Source organism: Gallinula chloropus (assembly GCF_964237585.1).
Source record: "Gallinula chloropus genome assembly, chromosome: 5".
In the NCBI taxonomy this organism is placed as follows: Eukaryota; Metazoa; Chordata; class Aves; order Gruiformes; family Rallidae; genus Gallinula; species Gallinula chloropus.
The window spans coordinates 26,497,824-26,520,390 of record NC_140090.1 but is presented as its reverse complement, the minus strand read 5'-3'; the positions used below and the strand labels follow the sequence as shown (position 1 = coordinate 26,520,390).

General features: G+C 36.4%; 1 protein-coding gene across 1 annotated transcript; it reads right to left on the bottom strand.

The window, feature by feature from the left end:
- Positions 1-1,061: 1,061 nt before the first annotated feature.
- On the bottom strand, positions 1,062-22,505 carry DNAJC10 (DnaJ heat shock protein family (Hsp40) member C10). Its single transcript, XM_084265413.1, has 22 exons — positions 22,299-22,505; positions 20,601-20,766; positions 18,867-18,917; positions 18,074-18,156; positions 17,766-17,897; positions 16,846-16,939; positions 16,571-16,648; positions 15,329-15,372; positions 14,831-14,968; positions 13,640-13,729; positions 12,722-12,835; positions 11,806-11,920; positions 10,034-10,161; positions 9,647-9,763; positions 8,310-8,411; positions 7,159-7,314; positions 5,683-5,816; positions 4,414-4,467; positions 3,891-4,038; positions 3,318-3,437; positions 2,712-2,828; positions 1,062-2,163 (listed from the first exon to the last, which is right to left on the bottom strand). Exons 1-22 carry the CDS (start codon positions 22,497-22,499, stop codon positions 2,152-2,154), a joined length of 2,394 nt encoding a protein of 797 aa, XP_084121539.1. The 5' UTR covers positions 22,500-22,505; the 3' UTR covers positions 1,062-2,151.
- Positions 22,506-22,567: the final 62 nt, after the last annotated feature.

Here is a 22,567-nt window from a genome sequence, read left to right as displayed (position 1 = left end):
ATTTGCATGGATAGAAATAAAGGCAAGATTCTGTTACTTACTGTGTTCCCCTAAACTGCTGACTGAAAAGTGTCAGAAAGGGCAGATTGCAAAAAAACCCATGCAAACTTGGAAAACTTCAGAAACCTACATTGTCTCCTGTGTGTTTTCTCTTTAGGCCCTGAAGGCCATTCTTTCTCCATACTCATCTGTTTGGCCTCCAGCTTAGAAATTTAGAAATCTGGATGCAAACTATGTATCACACTACAGTTATTTTTTTTAAACATCAGTAAAATTAATTTTTAACTAAATCCTCTTCCCTATTTAAACTAAACTCTAGCCTAGATGAATTTGAAAACCAGTAGCCTGACAAAATAAGTCAGTTTAGAAGATATTTTGATGAGGACAGGAGTGGTATGGCATCTTAGTAGTTATTTGTATATACTTCATATGACAATACCAGAAGGAAGTGATGAAGGAACTTTTTTACAAAAAGCCATCATCTTATGGAGGAGAGTCCTGTGAGGTGTTTTCTTACTTATCTGTTCCTGGTACCAGAAATACTCTACATTGTACAGTGTCTTCTTTATTCCAGTTAAACTCCTATTCTAGGTTACATTTTGATTAGGTTTTAAACAGTAGAAGCTATAGTATGTAACCATGGCCTCATTCTCCGGGAAGAAGAGAAGAGGTGGGAACTGAAGTTATACAGATAAGCAATAAATACAGTCTTTGCTTTGGGCAGTTAAGTCACAAAGTACTGACATTTCAACTTTTGAAATGACTGAGGCTGAAGTTTGATTTGGATGGGGAAGACCTACTTTATTAAAAAATAGGTGCAATACCTCTGTTCTCTCTCATATTTATAAGCTGTAAAACCACAAAGCAGTAGAGGCAACCCTAAACCTAGGGGAAGAAGCATTTGAATGTCTCAAATTTACCAGGAGCTCTTCCTTTTCTTTCTTACTACCTTCCTTATAAAATAAATTACTTGTAGATAACAATATATTTACAAATTTATAACACTCACCCTACAGTAACTAGTCATACCAAATTAAGTACATGGAGAGCAGGGAGAAAAGTCCATCTGACAAATTCTCAGCAGCATTTTATTGAAAACACAGAACACTTTTCAATGTTGAACTCAACCACAGCAGACAGTTTGTTGTCTTCTGTCATTGTTTTGTCTATTGAGAAGCTATGAAAAATATTATGAGAGTGGGAATTCTCTGTACAAGGAGACATTGCAATTTACAGTGTTCATTATTAACTTAAAAGGCACTTGCTATCCTGCTTGCCTAATGATTATATAAAAAACCCAAACAAACACCCCTCCCCCAAACATGGCTGCAGAGAAAGGAAAAGTGGTGTAATACCAAAAGAGGTTAACTATGTCCTCAGAATACATTCATATTTGAAAAGGCAATAATAAAGTTATGACCTAGTAACTTAAGCAGATGCTATTGCATAACTTAAATTTTGGAAGTCAATGAACACTGAGCTTGAAGTCCTTGGTATTTTTTTATTATTAAAAAAACTCAAAACACCCCACCCAACCTCTTCGAAGTTCTATCCACCTGGTCAGCACCACCACTGGTGCCACAATATTATTGTAGCCCACCAAAGGGCAGAAGCGCAGTGATTCAATATCTGCATCCTGCTACCAGTTCTTGATTTCATTTTTCACAACTGACAAGGCAGTAACACACCCTGAAGCAGAGTTATCATCAGGTAAAACTTTGTCTTTCCACTAGACAATCCCTCACTGTCTTTTTGCAGTCAGAGCGGTTGGTTTGTGTGCATATTCAGCCACAGGCCAGTGCCACATTCAAGAGACAGAAAAATACAAGGATCTAGTAAATGGGTAGGCAAAGGTGATACAGTCCACATTTCTGTTAAAACTCCAATGTTTGACTAGGAAGAAGGTAGTTAGTCTCTCAGAAGAGGGACATGCAGAATTTGCTTGCAGAAACACCAAATACCTCCACCAAAATGCTTTCATCTCCCCCCAGTTTAAACACAACTGCTACAGTCACATCTGCCTGTGAACTCAAACTAGTTGTCATTTTTTTTTGTCCTGTCATGAATGTAATCAGCCTTATATTTTCCTCATGGTGTCTTCTGTATTCACAGCTTCAGAATATTTTTCATCATATCTACCTCCAGTACCAATTACAGTTCATCCTAGGGACAAGGAAAGAAACAGTTCAGTTATTCTGGAAGCACAAATAATAATAATATTAAAAAATAATCAAGATTACTTGGTTTTTTTTTCTATGATTTCTGTGATGATAATTTTTTAACTGGACAAATGCTTCTTAAATAGAATTCAAGGTACTTCTTAATAGCTGTATATTAATATCTTCTGAGCTAAAATGTCAATCCCAAGCTTGCACCGATCAGCCTCTGTAATTTGGTGCCTTGCTAAATCTAGCCTGAGGATTACACTCGAGGATACAGTGCATCTTAAGCATCCATCTTTAACACAGCTGTCCCAAAGGTAGCCAGAAGCTCTGCTAAGTCTTGCCATAAATGATGTTGCAACTGCAGTTTTCTCTGCCCCACCTGTGGACACTGAGAACTGAGTCTGAATAAACAGCAGTAACCAAAACAAGACTGGGAATCAAACGTACCTGAGACCACTTGAAGATAGAGCAAATACTGACATTGTTTTAAAGGGCTATTCTTTACTACAGGTTTTTTGTCAAAGGCCCCAAAATAAGTATTCTTACCTTATTTCTAGATTTTTTTCTTTTCCCTTTGTTTTGGATTGCTTCTAATTTTTCATTCAAAAGGTCAGCAATACCTTTTGCATCTCTGCTGTCTATATATTCACCAAGGACATTTTTCTTAAAATAAAAAGATTGTTATATGTTAGCCATGCACTACACTGAATAGAAAATCTGCTTACTTTCAGATAAAATTCAAGAGGAGTGCAGGAAGACAGTGGCTCTGGTAGGTTGATTTAGAGATAGATTTGTCTTCACTTACTGCTAATTGTTTTAATAGTAAAAACCACACTGAGGGCTGCTAGTTTTCAGAACTACACAAATTTAATCTTGATCCTTAAAGAAACCTGAAATAGTTATAAAGTATCACATTTATTCACTTAAATATTTAATATAGACAGCCATTATGAAGCTTTCCACTTGAATTTATGTTCATAAAATCTGGCAGTGGGTTGCTACTTTTGAGACCCGAAGAGCCATTACTCTTTACCACAGTCTCATGGAATTTGATAGGATTGTGTGAGGAAGAATTTCTAGAACTTCCCATCAGATTCAGTTACATCTACTAACAGTACCTGCTCACTTACGAACACAAAAGAGACACTTTACCGTTGCTCCTTGGTAGGGGTAAAACTTAACAGTAGGGTAGGCTCTGATATCAGCAGTTTGACAGGTCTGAGAGTACATCTGACAGTCTACTTTTCCAGCTTTGACTTTTCCTTTAATGGTCTAAAAAGAAATATTTTATTAGAAACAAACTTCAACTTTCTATAGGTGACTGTGAGCAAATAACTTGGATAAGCCAGTAGTGCAGCTAGAAGTAAATGGAAAACATTGCTCAGATCTTAAATATCTCAGAGTAAGTGCTTGCTCTCTTCTCAGACTGTTAACCTTGTATCAGAAGTTGCTACATGGTCAGCGGAGCACTTCTACTTGAATTCAGGGCAAAGCACATCACAGTTCTGACAGTCACCCCATCATATGCTGAAATCTGTCCCAAAAGAGGGTCTGGGTCTGTGCAAGAGACATAATACCCACTGGCAAGTGGGACCTGAAAGTGTGGACTTCCAACAAGGAGGATCACTGGGGTATGGGATTTTTTTTTTTTTTAAATTTGGATAATTGCTAAAGTGCTGATGAAATATATTTTAACAATTAAGAGTAGAACAGTTAAAAACATACCCTTGCAAGGATCTCAAATTCAGGAGCAAAATTTTGGCAAGGTCCACACCAAGGAGCATAAAAGTCAATGACCCAATGATCTTTCCCATTCAGAACTTTTTCTGTGAAGCTCTGTGGAGTCAGGTCTACAGACACTTGAGGTAAATACCTGTGGAAAGGAAGAATAGCAGTCATAATCTATTCAGAACTTTAAACATTTCCAAATTCCATTTAAGCAGAAGAAAACTTCTGACATTAAGAATATTAGTGGTCTGGAGATCTGTTCTTTACACTTTGTACTATGAAAGAATCACTTTTTAAAAGTGGTAGACATACAGTCTTCAGAAAGCGGGTGGACAGTAAGTAGTATGCTATTTCTCCACATTGTATAAGCTTGAGCTACAAGCTGAGGAAACTTTAACATCTTAAATTTAGCAATACATATACCTGCTTCTAATTCTTAATTTACAGAGCATTTAAACATCAATTTCTCCAAGCAAACAAACTATATAACCAGCTTCTGTAGTTTGATGCAGTAACTTACGCCAGTGCCCAGCCTCTTAGTGAATATGAATCTCTGTGCCATCCATTGTAGCTACTGTAAAAAGATCAAAAAGAAAAGAAAAATCCAGTTGCACAGTAGTTCAAACTGCACTTGAAAAAAATCCAACCACCCCCACTCTGTAGAGCGGAGATGATGAAATGATGCACTTAAATACCACTGTTTGAGGATATATTTCCACCTTGTTTTCAAATTAGAATAAATAAATATCATTAATACAACTGAAACATACAGAGTTAAGGACTAGAAGATGAAGAGAAGAACACTACATCAAGAGTCAGAAACTTGGTTTGGAGCATATAAACTTTGGCAGCTAGAACTATTTTGAAATTAATAATCTCTGGTAAACTCTGGATAAAATTGCAGGTTCTAAGAAACATGCAAGTTAAAATGAAGTATCTTAATATATTTTCTACATGATACCCATTCATTACAATAAAAAATACTTATAAAATTTCCCTCAATTTGACAGTAGAAAAGCCAGGCAAAGTCATTATGTGGACAGAGGTTTATTATTTGGACTTTCATGGCACTGCTTAGTTTTGATATTCCAGGGACAGGTTTGGAAAAAGTTTTATTCGGGATTCAGATCCACTACTTGGCAGCTTTATAACAAAGCGTTTTCACTAGTCATCAGGGCAAAATCTGACTTAAAATAAAAAGCACCAAAAGCTGTCAAGAGAGAAATGTCCGTATGTTTTCAGGAAATAGCTGTCTCATGAGGAGGAATTTGGCACTTAACAGTCATATTCACCAGTTTAGTGGCTTTCAACATGAAAAAGAAATTCTTCTTTTAAGAGAAAGTTTGACAAGAACTGAGTAAAAGCAAGCAGTCCAATGTGAAAGCTAATGCAGGAAGTTTTTGCAACAGTGCTAACAGACTGTTGGCAGGGAAGATGCTCTCTCATTCCCTAAAGATAAAGCTACAATCAAGTTAGGCCTAGTACTATTTTTATATGATATGATTTAAATCATCCACTTTAACAAGCACTTAAGAGTTAGAAAACTGGCACCTGATAAAGAACAAGAAATAAAAATTAAGATTCCTGAGGCAGTCTCAGTTCAAATGACTGAAACAAAATAGCAAAATAAAGTGGCAGTACCATGAAGTAACACAGTCAGTAATATCTAGGACAGTAATATCATACCAGCATATTTTAATAGCTGTGATGAATCTTTTCTATGCAACAGACGTATATTTATCATCTTCCACATCATCTAACACTTCCCAAACTAAAGTAAACCACTTACTAATATTGATGAGCTGTGTTTGATTTTTGAGGAAAGAGTCTTATTTCAGGATATCCCCGAACACTTTCTTGGTGACAGAAAGAATAATATTTTTGACAATCCACACTGCCTACGCTGATTAATCCAATTAACATCTGAAAAAAGAACAACACCTATAGTAAATACAGTAATTAATACCACAATTTCAGTAATATTTCAGAACTTAAGTCTTAATCATTTAATTGGGGGGAAAAAAACCCACCGACAAACCAAGATGATCACAAGCTGTTGTTCTTTCCTGTAAAGGGGTCACTGGTATCTAATGGGAACCAGCCATGCAGGTACATTCCCATCCTGCATAAGGCTCCTGAGGCACTTACCTGACTTCTAAGGTCCCTGAGTGGTTATTTAGGATAAGGACTACTACATTACCATGTTTCATACCACAGGCTGATGAATTATGAGCTCCAGGTACAGCACAGATGTGCTGCCAGTTACACAGCTGGCCTGTGTCTCAAACACACTGTGTTTTGTTGCAAAGGCTCGAAGCACCTGGCCTGGATGGGGAGTCTGATGATCACTGAACATGGACTACAGAGCTAATACCACTTCACAGCCATTTGACCTGAGTACAGAATCCTAGCTGGAACTCTTAAGTCTAGGTGAGTTCTAAACATCTGAAAGTCATGGACTTATTCGCAAAGCCCAAAGGTTCTCCTTTGAATTCCTGAAAACTTACCTGGGAAAACTCACCTGGGAAAACTCAGATTGTTGTCAGTGAAGTAATACTACCTTTGCAAATGAGAAAACATGGTAATGGTCTTGCCAAACAAAACCATCCTCGCCAATCCCAACAATTCCATATTCAAGTATGTGTAACTCAGCTGCCACTCAGCCTTAAAGTGTACGGTGTTTAAAGTTTATTTGCTTTCAGTGAAGAAAAGATCTCTGAAGAACAATCTTTCTAACGTAGGAAGTAATTAAGATGGATAAGATTGTACTTCTTGAATCTTAAACCGAAGTCAAAGGTTTCACCAAAGTTTAAATGCTATCTTAAAGATTACTAAAAATCATAAAGAATACAGAGTATAAAGAGGCAAATTATTTCAATTAAATCTTATCTAATTTATGGAAAAGCGTTTTTCACACTGTAGTGGGTCTGTGTGGCAAGAGCTGCTGTCTACATAAAGCTCTAAGCAGCAAGGAAAATCAGTTACTTTTGAAGTTTCTTAGGTCTTAGAAAACACACTTGTATTGAGGGGGAAAACTGGAGTGCAGTATCAATGTATGGAACTTAAAAAAAAAAACAACAAAAAACCCCTTTGTATTTGAAACATTATAAAACTGTCAGGTAGGAATTCCCCATTTTGCCTGTAATATTAATCACTGGGACTTTCTCAGCTGATAAATCTGTATGCCAACACTTGTAACATTTCAACCATTTCATGAAACAGGACACAAAAGCAGAAAAAAAAGATTCATTAGGATATCATTTACCCTAGCCATTTTTTTCCATTCTGGCATTAAAGCCTGACAAGGTCCACACCACGGAGCGTAGAAGTCAACCATCCAGATCTCTTCTCGTTTTCTTCTCTGAACTAATTCAACAAACGTCTCTGGCGTGAGGGAGACTACCGATGGATTCCTAAGATCCTGAAGTAAAGACAGTTTATAGACATATACTTAGCAGCACGAAGTTACCCTGTATCTAGCACCATCACATACAAAGAGACTGTACCAAATTCTGACAATGTCCCTCTTCCAGTGAAATTTGCTTGCTGCTGGGGTAAGGAAGACTTCACGCCACAGAAAGGTACAGAAGCATCAGATGTCATCTCTTCACTTAATCATGTGCCTGATTTGCTGAGAAGGGCTATCAAAAGACTGCAGCCAGGCTGCCAAAGGGAGATTTTCTGCCTCTTGCATAAAGGGAAGCAAAAGGCAGGAACAGGCATTACGAGATTCAGCCATGTGCTTTAGGCTGGGATGGAGAAGAATACACATGGGGCACTAGGAGCCTCTGAATATCAGCTAAAAAAAGACCTGTTCCTGCTTGTGTGCTCTTAAACCTGCTTTTTTTAGGATGCCAAGAAGGAACAAGTAATCTCTTCCAAGAGCGGAAAATAGCCTGCAAACCTAGCAGCGAGGGAACCTGAATGCTGGAGGAAAGAAGGGTGCTAGAACTCTGGCAGGAACAGCAATGGTGAGTCCCAATTACGTGCAGTTCTGTGATTTATGAAAGGTCAAACAACAGCTGAGAAGTGTGGAGGGCAGCAAACTAACATAGATGTGAACCTCCTCCTATGTCTAGGTGTGTATGTGAGGCATTTTTACCTTCGTAGTACAGCACTTCATACTTTGAATTCCTTTATCCTCTATAGCTAGTTATTACTTCTAGTGCTTTGCAGGTTGGAAGGGATCTTTAGGTATTTGCTAATAATCTCAAGGAATAGGGAAATTGATACCTAATGGATTAAGTCCCTGATGGACAATTGCTGGATCACTTTCCTAGCCCAAGGTTTTTTCTCCACTTTTTACTAGTCTAACTAATAAAAAAAAAAAATTTGTAGGATCTTCCAACTAAAGAACATGTTTGTGAATGAGCTGCATGCAGAGCACAGTAATGACACAGATTATAATTTACCTACCTCTATGAACTCCAAGATCTGCTCCGCAGAGTGATGTCCTTCATATTCATGAATGTCAGACTGATTGAACACAACTGTTGTTGGATAAGCTCGGATGTTATGCTAACAAAATAGAGAATAAGAAATCACAAGGAATTATTAGGTTTCTTGTACTTTCCTTTAGCTGCCATTGCTGTTGCTGGCTCACAGATGCTAGTCCTATCCAGTTTGTACAACCACTCAGATCACATGCAGATGGGAGTCAGAAACCATTACAGTACAGAAAAGATGCCAATTGCATTCACAGATGACAGAGTTCGTTCTGAATTTAAAACACAGCCATTAATTCTTTTGCTGTGCTCCACAAATACAGGAATTACTCCATGGGCCTTCTAAGCCTTGACTTTAAAGTTATTCCAGGTCTTCAGGTGAAAACACTTGTACTATAACTGCATTCTTTACTACTGACCACAGGCGCTTCCATGGTTTGAATTCTTCAGTGTGTAAAACACACCTAAAAAAAACTTTAAAAAGCTTTTTCTTTTTTACTCATTTTACACGTCTTTTAAGACATTCATATTTTAAAGATAAATACAAAAATAATACTAGAAAAAGCACTCAGGAATAAGAGGATGTACAGTTGCAGGAAAGTTGTCAAAATGTAGTATTTTGTGGAATTTGGGAAAGGTAATGTCAAGAAAATCTACCATAATAAATTAATCGGATAATAAATTAATCGAAGCAAAAGTTGAGCAAGCTTCAAAATGCAAAAACAAAAGAAACAAACATTCATTCCTTTACTGTATATTTAAAGAAGTGTAAACGGTAAGGAGTAAGCTTTCCTTTACTTTGAAATTGATTCTGCACTACAAAACAGAAAGCAAAGTCAGTCAGAGTGAACTGAATTGGAAGTGGTTTTGCAGACATCTTCAGAAAGTGTTATAAAACAATATAAACCCCCATATTTTTAAATGTTTTACTGGTGTTTTTTTCCTCCTATACAAAGAAAAAAATGCATGGAAGTATTTGTATTCACACACTAGAAAAAAACTTTCTGGTTCTACTTTTTTTTTCTTTCCTTAAACCTAGGAATTACTAAATTCTGACACTTCCAGTGTTTTTCACTATGAAATCAGAGCAAAGGTCAACCTATTTTGCATTTATATATTATCTGTATTAGTTACATGGCTTGGTCCTCAGAAAAAACATGATGATACAAGTGCTCTGTTTAATATTCCTTTCTTAAAGGGTAGTAAACCAAAGAACAAGCATTGCCTGCCCCCATCCCCCAACTAGAAGAAAATAATATTCTTTGAAAGGTTTTGTGGTTTTGGTTTTTTTCAGTTGCTGCAGCTTACCATGTTGCAAAGCCCTTCATGGACAGTACAGTCCAGTGTTCCGAATTTAAGCTGACCATAAAGATGTTTTGATGCTTTCCTCAGCTCTGGTAACAAAGCTCGACAAGGAGGACACCACTAGAAAACAAAAAGCAAGTGAGCAGAGTTGCTTTCCCCACAGTTGGCTCTCAGGAGAACGTAAGCTGTTTGAGATTAATAGCATGCTGCTTTGACAACAGACTCCACTAAATACAAAACCCACGCAGTCTAGGAACTAGTGCTGCCAAGAAATGAGAAATTACAATACCATCTCATGATGCTGAAGGGCAGTTTCAAGATACTGCTAGTGTTTTGTTACATGGTTACATAGCAGATTTTAGAAGGGAAGTATAGATATGAAGTATTTACCGGTGCAAAGAAATCCACAAGCCATGGCTCCTTCTCTTTGTCAGGAAAATTCTGAGGTCCCAGTGTGATAACGTGAGAGTTGACACTTTCTTTGGCAAATGCAACAATGTCATATAAGATCTTCTTTCCTTCAAAGAATAATGTAGAGAGAAAACTTTATTTTCCTCCATAAAGCACCTCATTAAAAATCTCACTGAGAGCAAGAGCAGTCATTTTGTTCCTTTGACTAATCTTTAATCATGACCTGCTTATGAACAAGTGGAACAGGTACTGACTTACTTTTTCTCAGGAAGACAATGCTAAACTGTCCAAACCTACATAGGTAAGACATACTTTATGTGATATTTGACTAAATATTAACCTGGGTATTTAACTATTATTAGCCAATTAAATCTTTAATCCAGGACAAAACATGGTTTTGTCCAGCAAAATTAATGATTTTTAGTGACTGGACTAGTGGCGGTTTTAGCATCTTTCTAGTGTTTGTTGGAATTAAACTGATTATTCTACTACATCTGTTTCTGAAGTTCCTGCTGGAACAGCTCAAGTGGGCAAAGACCAAGTCTCTTCACACCCTTCATGTACATATTTGTCAGCAGAAATGAGAGTGCGTGTCTTGAACTGAGATTAAGAATTTAAGAGTACTTAAATCTAAAGTCACCGTGCAATGACTTAGCAAGCTTTACTACTGTTCTCAGATTTTTAACCTCTTGAAGCCCTTCAACATAGCATATAAAAAAGCCTGATTCTTTCAAGTATTACATTATAAATACCACAGGGAGATGGCTATTGGCAAACATTCCAGATGCCATCTATTTTGTACATAGTAAACTAAACCACTCGGGAGAGAACGTATGTACTGTAGTCCAATGTATGTTGCTTACACTGTCATCTATGCCATTATAAAAGATCTACACAATACTGTATGTATAGGACCCTTTCTTGGTTTTCTGCAGAAGTAGAAATTTCAAAGAGAAAGGCTTTTCCTGGCAGCAATCATTTGATGTATGGGACTGTCTTTCCTCCTTAGATACAACTAATCTTTTCTACATGGTGAAAAACTTTTCTCCTTTCTTCCTTATTACAGCCCTGAGGTTCTGCCTAAATTCTAGCAAGCTGGTTTTAATTCTTCAGGGGCTGAAGAAGGAACCTCATCTTCATAGTTGTATTGAGCCACTCTGGATAAAGCTACACCTATTACCATAAGGTAGATCTTGCTGCAGGCTACCTTATTCTTCAAACAGCATTTCTGCACCTTTCAGTGATGCACAGAAACATAGTTCCAGCCTTTCCTGGAAGGAAACTGACTTTGGAAAGGAAAGTAAGTGGTAAAAGTGTCAACATGGAGTCCAGTGACATGAGATAAAATCCAAGTTTCTCATGTTGGCAGCATGGTGTAACTAGCACGGTCAGCCTCTGTGCAGGGTGTGCCTCGCAGCATTCCTGGGTTATCCTACCTAAAGCAGAAGCTGTCCTGATCATCTTTAGAGATTTCATTTGTATGTAATTACATATGGCATAGAAATACACAGAATAGTAAAGACAAAACACAACTCTCGGCCTCTGATGACTGCTTACCCAGGGAAAAAAAAAAAAAAAAACAAAAAAACAAAAAGGAAATAAATTTGTGGAAAGCTACAGAAAGATCAGAAGAAAATTAGCAAAAATTAAAACTACAAAACTCTTATTTTGGAAAAAAATGCAGTTTGCCAAAGACCGCATTAGATCAAAGTGATGATGTAATGATTCAGACTTGCCAAAGTTTCCCTTACCATGATGAATTTCATAATCTCCAGTTCCTTTTCCTTTGAAGACTGCTAAACAAGGCTGATGGACGTATAGCTTGTTGCAGATGGTTGGTGAGGAAAGACAGTCAAACTTGCCAACCTGTTTAACAGACAATACCATTTTAATTAAGGCATCCTAATTTCTATAGATGAACACACTTCGAAAAGCATTAAGAATTATTTTTAAAATTCAGAATTAAATAATTTTCATTGAGAAATTAAAAAATAGTATAAAATATGTAAAAGCAGTAACCCTTCCATAAAGAACAAGGATTTAAAAACAATTGTGTAACTACTAGTAGAACTACATGAGATTGGTTGCTATCTTTTAATTTAAAGGCCAAAAGGGAATAAAATCTTAGCGAGTCGGGTTTTTTTTTTCTTTCTTCCTCTAAACAAGCTAGCAAGGAAGCAAAAAGGCACTGTAAATAGATGTGGAATTAAAATTCTTGTAGTTGAAGAAACATTTAACTAAACACACATACCTTGCAACACAGTCCATAGGTCTTAACATTTGATTTTAGTTCCTTTTTATTAAGAAAATTTTCAAGATATTATAGGGTTTTCCGAGTAATGAAAATATAGTTTCACATATATCAACTTGATGTTGAAGCATTAATTTTTAATTGTTCACTGAATAGGATCTGCAGCAACAATTCCCATGAGAGCACAAATTTAAAAGATATTTTTTCCTAACTACTTTTAAATTATTCAAACCGTATGGGAAACTTCACTGCTTGCTTTAAATTAAACACTTTACTACAGATCTACCATCTGATAGTGTATCTCTTTCAGTACCAAAGGTGGTAGTTGGTAGTAACAGCTAATAACAATGAAAACCATACTGACTGGTTCTCTAAATATAAATGGTATTTAACATTAGACAAGTGAGCAGCCTTACCTGAATATGTTCATCTTTAAGTAAAAATTTAAGTTTCTTAAATTCCTGTACATTTGATTTATCACTCTCCCCAAAGTGGAAGAAAAGCAGCCATCGGTGATGAGCCAGGCGGTCCTTTAAACAAAGGAAAACAACCCACCCCACATCAACAAAACAAAATAAACCCAAAAAAAGAGGAAAAAAATATTCCAACTTATAAATTCCACTTATGTTTTGTAAAGGCAAAAGCCAAATTATTTATCTGATCTGAGTGACCGCCTCCATTCGGCAGATTATTTCATGCAGTCTTTCCACTAAACTTGATTTTACTGCATCATAAGCAGGGAAGAGGAAAAACAGCTTGAAAGCAAACTGGCTACTTGCTACCCACTGTACTTTTGTTTCCATGTGTGTTTCCTGTTGTAGGATCAAGATGCTCAGTGCTATGTGTGCGAGAAGAGGTTGCCTCTACTTTTTCACCCAAGACATGAGTAACTTTTATGACTTTTAATTTCAGTTCTATGAGTTATATATAAAATTTATCATGGATTATATATAATTTATCCTGGATTAACCAGTATTCTTTCTTTCTTACATTAATGACAAGATACATTTAAAATAAAATGCTCCACAACACAGTTGATTTTTTAAAAAAAAATCTAGACAGCTACAGTTGCAGACTGCAATGGCAATTTCTGAGGTTTTATATTTTCCTATTAGATATGGGCCCACTCTTTTTACAAGAAAATTAAATGTAGAGAAACAGCATTAAATCACTTTAACAGAGGGGGGAAATTATTAGGTAAATAAATAATGAAATAAAATAAAGTATATGAATACTGCTGTCATATCAACAGGATTTGAAAAAAATTTAATAACCAATGATAAAACAGCAAAATTACATTATTTAAAGAAATCAATTTATTTTCAAAAAGTTACCTCTAACGACTCCGCAGAGATGATTTCAAAATCTGGCAGATGCTGCATTACTTCCTGATATATTTCTCTGGCATCCAAGGAGCTAAGAAACTAGGAAGGAAAGTTAACTGTGTTTATTACAAAGAATTGCAAACATCAACCTTATAATATGAGTACTAATCAACAAGTCAGGATTTGTTCTTTTCCATAAACTGAAGGGTACAGTTAACAATATATTTTATATAATATATATTTAGTTTCCCAAGTATCACTCTCAGAATACTGCTTTTTAGCTCGTATTCCCACAATATTGATCTCAAGATACTGTATTTTGTCAAGATCGGTGCTAAAAGTCTCAAATTCAAATTTCAAACCAAATTTTCTAGTGAAGTTCAGAAGAACTCCAAAGTAGTTTCCCAGCCTTCCTTAACTGCACTGTACACATACTTAAGTTCCAGTAACTTTTTAAAGTTTGGAAGCAATACAAATCAGTAACTCGGGGTTGGTAAGTTACAAGGTTGAAAGCAGGTAGGTTACAAATTTCATTTCCTCCTTTAAAAGATACAGTGGTGACAACAAAGGTTCAAGCTGTGCTTTATACTGAGAAAAGCCTCCCATCAGTCGGGGAAGTTCCAACTACCCTGCAAACGTAGGAGGAGGTTACAGTGTAACGTGAACAGTGTAACCCCCACCAGTGGACAAGGCAGGAGTCCTTTTGTCACACATATCAGTACTCCGTTCAGAGTAGCATTTCTCAAACTTGGGATACCTGGGGCTTATTCCTCCTGGAATAAAAACTGAGGGCAAGTCTCACAAGATTGCCCAGGATAGCTGGGTAGAAGCTACAGAACTACTTCTGGAGGCCTGTCTCAGAGCACATCCTGCCCCTGGACTCCTGTGGCTGCTGCAGGAGGCTCCTGAGGAGGTAGCTAGTCAGAGTTACTGGCACTGCTACTGCAGCCTGCTGCTGTTTACCCTCCCAGCACACCAGCAAACTGGGGACCACCTCCAGGCATCACTGCCTTAGAAGCCAGGAGGGATATAAACTCAGATGAGGGCACACAGGCTTAGCAGAAGGGAGGAAAAAAAAAAAAAAAAAAAAAGGATTTTTTCAGTACTATATAGTCGGTCTGGAAATTATTTACACATTCCTTTGTCACTGCCATCCCTGTATTTTATCTAAATACAAAATGGTTGAGAAACAACTCGTACCAAAACACCTCCTTTCTCTTTGTTATTTATGGTGGCTCCAGGTGGAAAGTATGCTGTAGTACTAGATGAGATATCTAAATTTTCACAAAGCTCACCCTGGGTGCCACAGTCCATCCAGCCTACATTAACAAGGCCTTCCTGTAATGAAAACACACAAACAAACCACAAAGCAACAAAAAAACAAACATAGAAAAGAGCTTTTAATTTCAGGTTCAAAAATGCTTTTGAAAATCTCAACACAAGCAATTATATACAACATTTAGAAAAAGGAAGGAGACCATATTGTAATTCGTTAGTTAATAGCCATTCATATTTTATGAAACAGTTTAAAAATTTAATGTTATTCCAATAGCTATTAAGCCAAATTGTTTCACTCTTCTGAAAGCTAGTGGGTGAAATCTTGGTTTCGCTAAGCTCAGAGTTTTGACTACAACTTCATGCTTTCACTTCTGTTATTTTAACTATAACAGGTAACTTTAAAAATGGAACACTGCTTACCAGCATGCCAGCTAGCTTCAGGCGTGTTTGGTAACTCAGGCAATCTGTAAAATAAAAGCGGTTTATTTACAAACATGAAACTTCATTATTAATGCACTAAACCTGCTCTTGTTTAGAATTGTCCCTTTCCTCCCTACAAAAGCGAGCATTTCAAAAGGCATGCTTCCTGGCTGTTTGTCCAGTATTTCAGTGACTTGAAGTTGTAACATCTAGTAGTAATCAGCACATCTACTCTTGGCTCAAAATAAGATGAAAAACATTTTCTTGCTTCATTAACATATCTAATTCTAAATATTTTATTTGCTATACTAAGACTAACCTTAAAATGTCTTCTTACCCAATGTTTTAGAAAAAAGCCCACCAATCCCAAAGAAGTATCTACATACTATTTGAGAGTGAGATTTCAACAGAAATAGCAACTTTCTGTGATTCAAATAGCTCACTATAATAAATACATCAGATGCTCTAATTACCCCTCCAGACTTTCAATAGTTATCTTGTGCTGCAGATTTTTTTTCTGAAGTAAGAAGATGCAACAACTTCACTTTAATCGGGCCAGTTGAAAACATAGTAGCAAAAGGGCAATAACTTGAAATCAAGCTACTGACAAATGTAAATCCAAGGTTATTCCATTCACAGAGCAAAGGTCTCTTCATAAGAGCAAGAAATCTTTATTTGTCAAAGGTGTAGTGCATTTACTTAGCTCTACCAGCTAACCAAGGCACCTTTCTCATGGACCACATCCAATGCTGATCCCAAGAAAGTCAGTAACAAACAGCTACAAAATATAATGCAAATCTAAACCAATTTCTGTACAAACCTAATTTAAGAGGAACTATTCAGCTAATTTTTGAGTACTGGTGGTTTAATGGACACGCATCCTTTTCTTCTACTGAGCTATCACGACAAACTGGCACATAGCTATGCAGTATCTGTCATTTGAGTTTGAGGTAGAACCTGGTCAGTGGCCTCTTCTGCCAGTGCTCTTCCTGAGTAGTTACACGTGAGTGCTGCTGTAACAACTCATGTGACATTACAGAAGCACAATAGCATAATCTTTCTATTACCATCCCTTTTGTCAAACTGCCTCTCAAATGGAGCTTAAGTGACCCACAGTCCAAATACTGTGATCATCTAAGATTCTTTACAGCTTTTTATTAGAAGCAAAAGGGATTATCCCAGTATCAGCAAAAAAGTACTTTCTTTTCCTATTTACTCTATTTGAAAAATTAATACACCTACCCCCACGTTCAGCACAGAAGGTGATCAGCCAACCGATGCCAGAAGCAAATGAAGTTTCAATGGCATTAACAAAGTTTCCTATGAGTGAAACAATTTGCATCAGTTTGTGACTAAAGGTGACTATGAAACAAGCTTTTAGATTTCTATTAGCAAATGACAATAAAATAGTAACAGCAACAGTTAAGAGATTCAGTTGCATATGTAGTTTCTGACAGATTTTATATTGTAAAAGCAATTGAAAGAACAACCCCCAAAGGAAAATAGGTGAACATTACCTGCCCATAACTCAGTGACTGTGGTTGTGACATATTGCATGGCAAAGTTCTTTAAACTCTCTTTTGACCTGTCTCCATAGTATTTCACTGGTTGCTACAGAAGACAAAGAATACAGTTTATAAAGTTGTCCCCCCCACCCCAATCACCACCCCAAAAACTAGTGTTTCTTTATAACAGTACTTATGCAACCACGGCCCACCTTCCCCACACACCCCTCCCAACCCTCACTGTTCTGTCCCTCCCTCATTGGAGCACTTGCAATTTAACTTTTACTTCAATTTTGTAATGTGATTTCTCACAAGTCCAGCAATACAAGAATAATTTAGTCTTAGTAACACCAAGTCCTAATGATTATATTTCTATTGAAATAAAAGTTGCTTGGCATACACAGTCTCTGCCTTCAACCTCTCAAACCTCATCACTGCCGAAGCCTACCCAACTATTCAGGTGTTGTTCTTACGCCGCCCCGGCATCACTACTTAACAAGCAGCTATAAAGCATGATGTATGTAATGCAGCTAGTATGGAGGACATCTTGTAGAAGGAATTTCCAAGTTTCTTTAGGTACCTAGCTGTAATGTTTAGACACAGAATGACAGGCTACTCTTTGTATTTGAATACTATAGGAAAACCCGTTTAAGTAGACTTGCTACAGCACCCCTGTTGGTAACAGCTTCACGAATCAGGAGTGATATGTTGCACAGTAAAATGATTCAAACAATCCACTGTATCAACCAGGTATCAATTTTTGAAGTTAGTGTTCTAAAGTAATTTAACCAAGGTAAAGGAAGTGCAATTTATTAAATTGAAATATATTAAAAGGAAGAACTTTACATAAAGGTCCGTGATTGAACAAATATTAAAGAAATATTTTTCCAGATTTCAGTCTTTACAAAAATGCCTGAAATGTTGTCACTCACCATTCCAGTTTTGAAAACATACAGACTGGGATAACTGTTAATCCCTTTAATTCGACAAAGCATTCTGTTATCTCCACAGTTGACAGCTCCAATGCGTATTACTCCATCCATCTCCTTAGCAAACTCCCTCCACTAGAAAAAAGGGGAAAAAAAAAATCCTATTAAGAAAGAAAATTCAGCACATGTTTTATTCCTGGTCTCTTGAATGGTTGACTTTGTTTTCAGCTTTAGTGTAAAAACCCAATTCATTATGTTTTATGCTGTTAAAACCAATGAATGCTCAGAGTTAATTTGCTTGTTATACATACCGTAGGTGCTAAGTCGTGGCAGTGGGAACATCGAGGAGAATAAAAGTTTACAAACCACAGTTCTCCTGAGTTAACAGCAGCATCTAGATGGAAAGGAGGAAATTTTAAGTAATGCACATTCACAGTACGGTTATATCTAGAATGTACATTTTTACTATATTGTTTTCCCCAAGAGCTCAATTAAGTATTTTTATGTCAGACACAGTAACAGTCATTTTGATAGGATAAGCAGTCACTCTACGTAGGATTTATAGCAAACTTAGCTATAGTTTTAAAAGATAAAAAATAACAGGTGATGTCCTCACTGAAAGCATTATCTCTGCAGACCTTGTTTTATTTAGCTGTGTGTTTAGTATCTGGTATCACCTGGTCTTGACCCTCTTGTGCAAGGCACAGGAAAAAAAAAAAGAAATATAATAGAAAATTTCTATCAAGTGCATTTTTAGAGACTAAAAAAAATTAGTAATGATCAATGAACTTGAATTCAATGTCCTGGTTTCAGATAGGATCGAGTTAATTTTCTCTCTAGCAGCCAGTGGAATGCCACAACATACTTTCCTCTTACAGATCTCACAAAGCATCTTTCAAACTTAAATCAATGAACACTTTAGATTATTTGCTAACTAGCATTTACCAGGGTTTTGCTTATGTTCTTATCTGAAGATGTTTTTCTCACAATATTTTGTCTAGATGCATAACAGAAGCCTGTAGATAATACAGCTAATACAGCTCAATGTAAAAATTATTACTTTGGGTTGCCATATTGTCAGATAGCTGCTGATTTAAAACTTACCAAATTCTCCTCTATCCAATGTTATAATTTCAGGATCATCATCATAAATACCTATTAAAAAACAAATGCTTTTTATTTTTGACATCTTTAAAATGAAGCAGCAAACTATCATTCACAAGACAGAAACCAGAAGACAGTACACTGAAATAGTAAGCTGGTAAAGTTTTTACAACAACGCTATATTTATTTGGTAATACGTAATTTTAACTTCTTGGCAACTCCTACACCCTCATGCTACAAAAGCCACCATCAGAAAAGTTATTCTGGTGTTCTAGCAGAGAACTTGAACTACCACTGTTACAGCAAGAGTATTAGAAATAATATCAAGCAGTTGTCACATTAAAAGTCAAGAATGCTCAGTTGTTAGTAAGAGCTGAATGTAATGGCTGGAAGCTTTCACTTCTCTCACTCTGATTTTATCTAACCACTTTAGATCAGAAAGGTGTTTCTGCCACAAGTTTTTCCACTAACACAATGTATGAACGCAGTGGAATGAAGTGGACAATAAAGGTGAGGGAGACAGATGGCTTTTCTAAAAAAGCTCAGCTGTCCCACCTAGACCACCACTACAATACAGCCTACTGCTTCAAGTATGCAGGAAAGGCAGTGCAGACACCAGAAGTACTCTTAGGCAGCATTACGTGACGCTACTGTGGCTACAAATCTTATACAGTACCTAACACGGTGAGATGCCATTTCACCTGAGGTATTCAAGGATTAAATACAAATAAATAATGAGAGAAATTAATTTCTACATGTGACAGGGTACTTTTGATATTACTATCCATTTATATCTTATGCAAAATAAAACACGCACTCACCAATACATATATATAACATCTATGTATATATACATACACATACATATTAAAATTATACAGCTACTCTACAAATAACTAGTAAATAGACATTCAAGGACATTGTTTCTCAATCAAGCAGTGTGACTTCAGACAGAAAAAAACGTTTATCTGAAGTTTTAGGGTAGCGTCCATATTTTCCTGTGATGGTTGTACCTTTGGTTGATTCAATTTGCACAGACAGGTTGGGACATATTAAACCAAACTACATCAGGAAAAAATTTTGCAAAGGCAGAGGTTCATTTCAGCTTTTTCTTTCATATCAATCAAACAGTGCTTCTCAGTTCCCTATTTTAGCTTACATCTGTTACAGCAGCTTTGGGGATGGTTCATCACAGCCTTTCCCTACAGCTACCTAAAATTTGTTGAGACAAATCTTAAATAACTTGTCTCATGATCATTTTAGGTGTGATTCTGTTGCTGTTTTTTCATTTTGTACTACCACTTTACTGCTCTCTAATTGTCTAACTGTATATAGAATAAGGCTTGATAGTACAAAAATCTTCACTTGAAATCCACTTGAGAATACTTTATCTAAACAAAAATGTATTCCTAAATTGAAGACTTGAAAAGAATATTGATGAAATAGTAACACTGAAATTTCAGTGAGAAAAAGAAGCTTTGCACTTTAATAAAAAAATCGAGTTAGGTGGCAAATAAAAAGGTAACATGAGGAACAAAAAGCTAGGTAAACAAATTATCACAGTTTTGGTACTTCTAGGTAGCTGTTAACAGGGTAAATAAAAGATTGGGTCAACAGCTACAGGAGAACAGGCAGAAATCTGGAGAGGATATAGCAGAAGTGTGTGAAAAGATCTGAATGTTGCATTTACTTATGACTGTTTTACACAAATCACAAACATACACCATAACTCACCAAAATCATAGCGATAGAAATGCCAGCTTTCGTAACGACCTCCTTGCTGCTGATCCTCAAGACCTTTCTCTCCATATTTATCATACTTCTTCCGTAGATCTTCATCTTTAAGTACTTCATAGGCTCTATTTATTTTCAGAAAGTTTTCATGTGCATTTGGATCATTCTATTTAAGGAAAACTATAATTAGTAAGTAATTAATAAACCATATCTTACATAGTAATGCTGGGAAAACAGTCTTCAGAAATATTTTTATGTCCCTACTAACAATGCCAGTTGCAATGGAAGCAGACATTCTGCAGTGATCTCCAAACAAACTACAGTAAAGTTTTCCTTTCCTGAAGCCAGATATGTCTTCTGCCCTTTCTAAAGGACCAACCACAGGGTGAACTGGTAGGAGGCTGTCAAGTTCTCCTGTGATTCCTCTTCTTTCAACTCATTTTCTTCAATGGAAGAAAAAAAAAAAAAAGTACTCAAGAAGTCTCATCCCTGTAATCTTCTCTACACCCCTACAATCCCTACTCTTTCAGTTTAAAAATCTCTGCTATAAAGATAGATTCACCCCTCCTGATCTTATGGCGTAGGCAGAGGCCCCCTTTTTATTTAAACAGCATCCTGGCTCTAGGTAGCTTTGGAATTAGAGTGGTGCACAGTCACATTACCCCACCCTTTTAACTTGTGTTTACACATTCCATACAACAGACATTTTTTCTTAATGATTCTTGACTTATTTACCTAGAAACAGATGAAATTAATTACTAATATGAAATTTGTGTAATGACTTCATCTTCTGTACATCACCTTTAATGTTTGAAATAACTGACGGAAAAACTTTTAGTAGTATTTTAATAGTATTTGCATACTTGGAAACTACAGAATCTGACCTAAAATGTTATTATTTTGAAAGATAATAACACAGGGAAAATAAACCTTGCAGTTAATAACTACAAGTCGGCATTTCTAACTTTGTTGAGATTTGGCTTTTTCGTTGTTCAAATCCATGGTAAAACACGAGTGCCTCAGAGCCTGCAATGCACTGTGCAGGCAGGCCCTGAGCTCACATGGAACATCACTATCTTCTGGGGCTCTGTGCAGGTGCAGTTACACATATGCAGATCCAAACCCTTGTATTTCCCATGAATTTCTGGTTATTCAAGAAACCTTGAGGGAAAACTAATTGTGTTTAAATAAAACAATTATTTCTTTGTACTTTGGAAAATACGGTAGCACAGACTGAGCTGCTCCCAGTCTTCTCTCTCTAGTTAATCTAGAGCTTCCTACTGCTCTCCCTCCTTATGTCCAAGCGGTCTCAGTTTTGTCCTGTTTGACAGCTGGAGACTGATGTCTCAGTATAGGTGGGTTGTGATTGCCACTTAGAAAGTTACGCCAAGATAAACAGAAAGAAACAAGCTAGTCAGTTTACCAACAAAGTAACATGGTGCAGATATAAGTGTTCTTCTATTTACAAAAATCTAATTGAGAACTAAATGTTTGTTTGGTTTTTTACTACAGCAAATTCAATACAACCAGGTATGACCAGTCTATCCCTTTTTGTAACTTTTCTCTGCAGAAAATATGAGCTGAACCGTGTTATCCAGTAATGACATCGCAAGAAAAGAGTAACATTTAAAATCACATTGTGTTTAGACATCAAGATCATTAACATACCGACTATGACATGTTAAAGACTTAACTTACCTGATTTTTATCAGGGTGTAACTTTAATGCCAGTTTTTTGAAAGCTTGTCGAATTTCTCTACTACTTGCTTCTTTGGATACTCCAAGTAAACTATAGTAGTCCTGATCAGTGCATACAAGAACTAGTACACATACTAAAACTAGCAATAAAGACCTTTTCAAATATCTAAGGTAATCTGTTTTGGATACTAAGAACTCCATTATGAAGCTTTTGGGAAGTTTACAGGTTCTGATTCAAGCAGGCTTTGGGAAGAGCCTCCAGTAAATTT